General features: G+C 51.9%; 1 protein-coding gene across 3 annotated transcripts in view; it reads left to right on the top strand.

Moving 5' to 3' along the window:
* The window catches only part of VWCE (von Willebrand factor C and EGF domains), a 33,332-nt gene extending 25,493 nt beyond the window's left edge, over positions 1 to 7,839 (top strand). For all 3 annotated transcript variants that reach the window (XM_014584642.1, XM_014584641.1, XM_014584640.1), the window contains 4 exons: positions 779 to 869; positions 949 to 1,031; positions 1,382 to 1,469; positions 6,785 to 7,839. In XM_014584642.1, the coding sequence (XP_014440128.1) occupies positions 779 to 869; positions 949 to 1,031; positions 1,382 to 1,469; positions 6,785 to 7,425 (903 nt within the window). In that variant the 3' untranslated portion in view covers positions 7,426 to 7,839. The remainder of the gene's footprint in view (positions 1 to 778; positions 870 to 948; positions 1,032 to 1,381; positions 1,470 to 6,784) is intronic.
* Positions 7,840 to 8,318: the final 479 nt, after the last annotated feature.

Raw genomic sequence — 8,318 nt, 5'->3', positions numbered from 1 at the left:
ATAGAGAGAGAGAGAGAGAGAGAAAGCGATAAAGCATCTCACTTGGGACATGGTCATGCTGCGGTCCCTTCTCCATTTCTCCTCTTGGTTCTTGGGCGTGCATACACATGTGCTCAGCATGTTTTTTAAGGCTCCCCTGCCCCGGGTCTGGGATTTGAACTACGTAGTCAGCCATGTGGGATCCAGCCACCTTAACCACCATACCACTGGCTGGCCTGCATTTTGTTTTGATTTTTAGACTATCATCCTGTTTTCTGACTCTGGGATGCATATTTAAGCCATACTGCCTCTAGTTTGAAAAAGCATGTTATAGAGTAGCATCATTTAGTGTTTGGGAAATGAAAAGAAAAACCCTATCACTTGTCCTCCTGAAAATATGGGTGCAGCCACAGTGTGTCTGCCGGGCACCCGCATATCCGGACTGAAAGGAACATGTCTACAGGGAGATTGAGTAACTCAGGGCAAACATGCCTGTGGCCTTTGCATGACCCCCTGCATGTGGCCTCACTGGTTCCCAGCCGCATGCTCCGAGGAGCCAGCTCCTGGGTGTTGCTCACCCTTCCTCGGCAGCTCAGTTCATGCACTTGGTAACAGGCCCCAGGTTCATGATCTGGTGGGAAGATGGACCTAGCTGAATAAACGCCCCCCTCCAACCCTCATGGACATGTCCGGGGACATTGGCTGCTCTGATGGGTACTGGGGGCTATATGACCTGTGCTTCCTGAGTGTCCCGTCAGCTGCCCGAGTGAAGGGCCTGTGCGTCTTCTGTGTCCTGCAGCTGGGCTCAGTGGCCTGCTCACCTGTGGACTGCCCCATCACCTGCACCTACCCTTTCCACCCTGATGGGGAGTGCTGCCCGGTGTGCCGAGGTGAGTGGGACCCGTGCCCCATGTCCGAGGCTCCCGGGGTGGGCTCGGCTCTCACGGTCCCCGTCTCCTGTTTCTGCAGACTGCAACTATGAGGGACGGAAGGTGGTGAATGGCCAGGTGTTCACCTTGGACGACGAGCCCTGTACCCAGTGCACGTGCCAGGTTAGCTGGGCCTGGGAGCCCCCCGGCAGGGGCTGCTTCTTGCCTTTTGTCCCTTTGCCAAACATGGAGCTCCTTAGCCCATGTAAGTCCATCTTCCTCCTGCTGTCCTTCACCTTTAATTAACTGCCCGGCACCTTTGGCTTGGATGTCTCCTGCCTCTTTGCCAAGGGAGAAGCAGTTTCCTTAAGGTGGCCTGCTGTGGTAGTTTGACCTGTTGTCCAGCTGAGGGCCCCGGCCTTGCAGACTGTGTGCCAGGACCTTGCCGTGGGTCCTGCTGCTGGTACAAGACACCGCTCAGCACAGGCATAGATGCTCTGGGCTTCCTCATGGCTGTCCTTTTGCTTCCCCAGCTGGGAGAAGTGAGTTGTGAGAAGGTGCCTTGCCAGCTGGCCTGCCCTGACCCCTTGACCCCTGGAGACTGCTGCTCCTCCTGCCCAGGTAAGCAGGCCTCAGGGTCCTGCAGTTTCATCATCGTCTTCTTCCACTTCCCTCTTTCTAGAAGTGTAGAACTTGTGAAGGTCTGCATGTGAGAAGCGCAGGCTCAGAGAAGCAGAGTGGTGTGCTCAAGGCTGCATAGCCATGCCGGGGCTTGGGAACCCCATCTAGCATGTGTTTGTTTACTTACTGGGTTGTTAGGAAAGTCATTACGTGCGGACCAGCGGTTAGCGTAATGGCTATGTCACTGGACTCCCATGTAGCAGACCACTGTTCGAGTCAGATGCGGTGGCTTAAACTCACACCAGGCACATGTGCATGTGTGCCCAAGATCCCGAGAGGAGAATGGAGGAGAGGGGATTGCGGCGTGGCCATCCCCCCCCGGGGGGTGATTTCTCGCTTTCTGTCTCTCTGTCTCTCTCTGTCTTTCTGGTGAGCGCATGCGCCCTACAGCAAAAACCTCTCTCCCCACCCAAAAAAAGAAAAAAAATAAAGAAAAGTAATCACATGTGTTCCTATGCAAAAGACGTTATGACTTTTCCGACAACCCAATTTGGACTGTTCTTTTCCTTCTTCATTATCTCCTTCCTTAGTCTCTTCCTCTGCTTTCTTTCTTTAGTTAATCTACTTTCATATATTTTTAAAAGTGTATCTATTTTCTTCCATGAGGGAGAAAGAGAGAGAGACCTCAGCAGAAACCTCACAACTGAGCTCTACCCGCCTCCTCGGCCAGCCCTGTGCAGTGGGCAAGTGCCTCGTGTGTGTTCAGAGAGGTCTCTGGATGCGAACTTGGAAACTTCTTGTGGGGACCAGCGTCGCAGAGTTGCATTTCTGCCCTGCCATCCCTTGGCTGTCGTTGCTCACCTTTCCTGCACAGCTCAGCTCCTGCACTTGGTGACAGGCCCCTGTGGAAGAGTGAGCTCTGTGACAGGCCAGCCCCCCCTTTGCTTTCAGCTACAGCTTAGGAGCTAAATGGGCATTGCGGGAGAGCGGGTGCCACCGTGCACCGAGGGCCCGTCCCGGGTAGGGCACTTCGTATGTCTATGCCCCTCTTCACAGCAGCTCTTGGAGGCAGGCACTGTCATCCTCCCCTTTTGCCAGATGAGGAAACAGGCACAGAGAGGTGACCGATGTACCCAAGGTCACATAGCTGATGGATGGGAGGGCCTGGATTTGAGCCCTGTCTATGCTTCTAGATATGACGTGGTATTGATTCCTGAAAAGTATGGCCTCATCTTTTTTTTTTTTTTTGAGAGATTTTTGCTATAGGGCATGTGCGCTCGCCAGACAGACAGAGAGAGACAGAGAGACAGAAAGCGAGAAATCACCCCCCAGGTGGGATGGTCACTCCGCAATCCCTTCTCCTCCATTCTCCTCTCAGGATCTTGGGCACGCACGCACACGTGCCCAGAGTGAGTTTTAAGCCACCGGGTCCGGGATGCGAACCGCAGTCAACTATGTGGTAGTCCAGCAACATAGCCATTACGCTAACTGCTGGTTCCCATGGCCTCATCTTTTCACCCTGTCAGTGTCTGTCCCTGAGGATCCTCATGCAGAGTTGTCACTAATATACAAGATCACCTACCATGACAGTTTCGAAGTACTGACGTGGCTCACACCCAGCCTGAAAAAGCTCTCAATCTCTTTTGCTCGTTTACCTACTTCTGCCTTCTTGGGTGACATTTACGTTGGTCTGTCTTTTCTTTCTTTCTTTCCTCCCTTCCTTCCCAGAATGGATCTACTGTGGAAAATGTTTGGTGAGACAACATTTTTTGTTAAGACAACTTTTTTTAAGGTATTGCCATAGGGTGCATGCACTTGCTGGAGAGAAACAGACAGACATTGAAAGGGAAAATGAGAAATCACCCTACAGGTGTGGCCACGCCACAATCCCTTCTCCGTTCTCCTCTCAGGATTTTGGGCACACATGCACACACATCTGGTGTGATTTTCAAGTTGCCAGGTCCAGGACTCGAACTGTGGTTGGCCATGTGAGAGGCCAGTACCTTAACTACCACTCCATCTGCTGGCCCTGGTCAAGCTTTTAAAAAAATGTTGCCAGAGGTTGTGTGCACTTGCCAGAGAGACAGAGAAAGAGAGAGAGAGAGAGTGAGAAATCACCCACCTAAGGGGATGGCCACACCACAATCCCTTCTCCTCCATACTCAGGATTTGGGGCATGTACACGCATATGCACAGCATGCTTTACAAGCCACTGTGTCTGGGACTCAAATCATGCAGTCAGCCGTGTAGGATCCAACCACTTTAACCTCCACACCCTTGACCAGCCTGGTTGGACAACTTTTTATCTAATTCTTGTGAGTCTCTTTAAACTGTGTGGTGGCGTAACTGAGTCACTGGGCACTGGGAGTGATGTGATAATTCTCATCACACAGATGGGGGTCCTGAAGAAAGAGGAAACCCATGTGACTGATCCCTGTATTTCCACCAATTCTTCACTATCTGTTTATAGTTTTAATTGTTTCAATGCACCATGTTTATAAATTACCATTCATGTGCCTTATTTTGTTCGTTTATTTATTTATTTATTTGTTTTTAGAGAGATTTTTGTTATAGGGAGAGTGCAGTCACTGCAAAGACAGAGACAGAGAGATAGAAAATGAGAAATCACCCTTCCCCCGGGGGGATGGCCATGCCACAATCCCTTCTCCATTCTCCTCTCGGGATTTTGGACATGCCTGGCGTGAATTTTAAGCTGCCAGGTCCGGCACTTGAACTGTGATCAACTATGTGAGAGTCCAGCAAAGTAGCCACTATGCTGCTATCTGCTGTTTCCTATTTTGTGTTTTTTTTCTTGGAGAGGTTTTTGCTATAGGGCATGTGCGCTCGCCAGACAGACAGACAAACAGACAGGAAGTGAGAAATCACCCCCCAGGGGGGATGGCCACGCCATAATCCCTTCTCCTCCATTCTCCTCTCAGGATCTTGGGCACGCATGCACACGCACATGCGCCCGGCATGAGTTTTTTAAGCCACCGGGTCCGGGACTTGAACCGCGGTCGACTACGTGGGAGTCCAGCGACATAGCCATTATACTAACTGCTGGTTCCCAGAAAATCTTTTTATAGGATAGAATATGAATTTTTTTTCTGATGATTTTTGAGAAACTACAATGGCTTTTTTCTTTCCTTTTTAAGAATTATTTTATTGAACTTTATTTATTTATGCATCTGTTTGTAAGTTGATCAGAGAGGGACAGAGAGAGAGAGAGAAAATAAGAAAGCAAGCCACCAGGTCTGGGACTCGAACCGTGGTCGGTCATTGTGGGGGTTTAGTTCCCTTAACCACCACGCCACTTGGTGGCCCCCAACAGCTTTCTTTTTTTTTTTTTTTTGAGAGATTTTTGCTATAGGGCACGTGCGCTCGCCAGACAGAGACAGAGAGACAGAATGCGAGAAATCACCCCCCAGGGGGGATGGCCACGCCGCAATCCCTTCTCCATTCTCCTATCGGGATCTTGGGCACGCACGCACACGCGCCCGGCGTGAGTTTAAGCCACCAGGTCCGGGACTCGAACCGTGGTCGACTACGTGGGAGTCCAGCGACATAGCCATTACGCTAACTGCTGGTCCCTCCAACAGCTTTCTTAAGGTGTGATTCATATTATTCTCCAATGTGCACTTTATTTATTTATTTATTTTTAATATTTGCTATAGGGCATAAGCACTCTTTGGGGAGAGAAAAGGAGAGAAGTCACCTCCCCTATGGTGGATGGCCATACCACAGTCCTTTGCCCTCCATTCTCCTCTCAAGATTTTGGACACAGACACATACATGCCCAGTGTGATTTTTTTTTTCTTTTAAGAGAGATTTTTGCTATAGGGCACACACCTGTCAGAGAGACAGAGAAACATAAAGCAAGAAATTACCTGCTAGGGAGGATGGCCATGCTGCAATCTCTTCTCTATTCTCCTCTTGGAATTTTGGGCATGCACACATATATACCCCGTGTGAATTTTAAGCCACCGGGTCCAGGACTCTAACTGCAGTCAACTACATGGGAGTCCAGCGACGTAACCATTTTGCCATCTGCTCGTTACTCCCAACCCCATGTGATTTGTAAGCCACCGGGTCTAGGACTCAACCTGCACAGTGAACAATGTGGGATCCAGCTGCCATAACCATTGCGCCATAGGCTTGCCCAAGACTTTATTTATTTATTTATTGAGAGGTTTTTGCTATAGAGCGCATGCGCTCGCCAGAAAGACAGAGAGAGACAGAGAAACAGAAAGCAAGAAATAACTCCCCAGCCCGGGGGATGGCCACACCACAATCCTTTCTCCTCCATTTTCCTCTAAGGATCTTGGGCACACACGCACACATGCCCGGCATGAGTTTAAGCCACTGGGTTCAGGACTTGATCTGCGGTCGACTGCATGGGAGTCCAGTGACATAGCCATTACGCCAACTGCTGGTCCCTTAATTTTTTTTTAAGAGAGATTTTTGTTGTAGGGCACGTGCTCTTGCCTGAGAGACAGAGAAACAGAAAGCAAGAAATCACACCCTGGGAGGATGGCCACACCGCAATCCCTTCTCCTCCATTCTCTCAGGAGTTTGGGCATGCACACGCACATGCCCAGCATGAATTTTAAGCCACCAGGTCCCGGACTCAACCACAGCCGACTATGTGGGAGCCCAGTGACATAAGCATTATGTTGTTAGTCCCTCAAGACTTAATTTTTTAAAATTATTTTATTTGACTTTATTTATTATTATTATTATTATTTTCACATGAGTTTTGCCAGAGAAAGACCAAGAGAGAGAGAAAGAGCGAGACAGAGAGAGAAAGCAAGCTGCCAGGTCCGGGACTCAAACCATGGTCAGCCATGTGGGAATTCCAGCACCTTAACCACCACACCACTTTCTGGCCCCTCAAGACTTAATTTTTAAGAACAGCTTTAGGTTCCAAGCATAGGAAAGTGCAGAGTTCTCATCCATTCCCTGACTTTGCTCACCCATGTCCTCCCCACTATTGACAGCCCCCACCAGAGGGCTATGTTCGTTACAACTGATGAGCCCACCTTGGTGCGTCTTTATTACCCAAAGTCCACACACTGGGGCTGAGACCATCATTTGGTTCTCAGTCATCGTTAAGATGCCCATTTTACAGATGAGGAAATGGGGCTCAGGGCAGATATGTGCCTTACACACCAACACCCGGCAGAGCCACTTTGGGTGAACGGCCTCCCTCTGGCTTGCTGGGTCTCACCGGGTGTGCGAGCCCCAGCGCAGCTTGTCCCAGAGCCACCTCAGCCACTGGGAGAACCACTGTGCACCTCGTCTTCCCATCCCTCCAGATTCCCCATTTCCTCTGGAAGAAAGGCAAGGGCTCTCCCCTGGAGACGTGGTGTTCAGCAAAGCTGCTCGGAGCCCCCGCGGAGACCTCGAGCCCGTTGTCAACTGCAGCTCCTGCCCCGGGCCTCCAGCAGCCCCCGCTCCAAGGCCAGTGCTCCTCCTTCTCCAGCTCCTCTTACGAAGGAACTCGTCTCACATCCAGCCTTTGCCTACAAGCTCCTCAGGAGTCCAGGCCTCACCCTCACCCCCTTTGGGGCCATGGGATACTTTTCCAGGGGAGCCTGGGGCCTCCCAGCTCCCTCAACTCTCACCAGGGTCTTCAATCCCTCCGGGAGCCTCCACTCTACCTCCAGCCCCATCAGGGGCTTCTCAGCCTCCTCCTGTTACTCCAGAGCGCTCCTTCTCAGCCTCTGGGACCAGGACAGCATCCAGGTGGCCTTCTCTGCCTGCCACGCTCCTGCCTGAAACTTCAGCACTTTCTGCAACGGACCCCGGCCCCTCAGCGACCCCCATCCCTCTCCTCAGGCCTCGCAGACTCTCCCCCACCACCTCCAGACTTTTGGCAGCTAATACTGCCACCTCTGGACCCAGCCCCCAGCAGCTCACGACAGGGACCTCAAGGGAGGAAGAGTCCATCGTGTAAGCAGACCCCTGCTGGAGACCAGACAGAACCTTGGCCGGTGGCCCAGGGAGCGTGGAGGGTGGCTCAGGGTGCACCTGGGAGGTGATGCCGGGGGCTTATACCTGCAGGCCTCCTGGCTGTGGTGGGAAACCCCAAGGCTGGATAGAACCTTGATCCTAAGAAGCATCTGGAAAGCACTGTAAGAAATCAGCATCCCCGTGTTCCGTGCTGCCTTCCGCTGGGTCACACCACAGACTCCTGGCAGAGCCACCGGGCCAGCTCATCCTTGGTCTTTCAAGAAAGGTCAGGGCTGCCGACAAGCTGTCTCCTTGTGGACGGGGAGAGAGGAGAAGGCTGGGATCCAGCTGGGATCCCAGTCCACACACATCCTTGCCTGGGCTTTCCTGATTAAAGGTTGTCTCGGCTTTCTCAGGCTCCCTGCTCATTGGCTTCTCATCTGTGGGAAGGGGGGAAGCATCACCTCAAGCCCACAGGTGGTCTGTGAACTCTCTTCCTTGACTCCCCTGTCTGGGACAAAGCTGGCACCCAGCTGGGGCTGGGTAGGGGAGGGCTCTCCTGTGAGCCCCTGGTGGCCTTTGACATTGGAGATTGTTTTCCTCTTTTTCGGTTTGCTTGTCCTGGGGCATGTGCACTCACCAGAGAGACACAAGAGAGAGAGAGAGAGCACCCCCTGAGGGATGGCCACACTACTGTCCCTTCTCTGTTCCCTTGGGATTTGGGCACACACACACACACACACACACACACACACACACACAGGTGCCCCCATGTGTTTGTCAAGCTGCTGAGTCCAGGACTCAACTGCCCAGTCAGCCATGTGGGATCCAGCGCCACCAAGCCACCTGCAGGCCCTTGGGAGACTTCTAAAGTTAGAGGGAATAGGCGGCTGGAGA

This window comes from Tupaia chinensis, unplaced genomic scaffold (assembly GCF_000334495.1).
Source record: "Tupaia chinensis unplaced genomic scaffold, TupChi_1.0 Scaffold147351_1, whole genome shotgun sequence".
In the NCBI taxonomy this organism is placed as follows: domain Eukaryota; kingdom Metazoa; phylum Chordata; class Mammalia; order Scandentia; family Tupaiidae; genus Tupaia; species Tupaia belangeri.
Note: the sequence above shows the minus strand (reverse complement) of the source record. Positions and strands in the feature narration are given on the sequence as shown.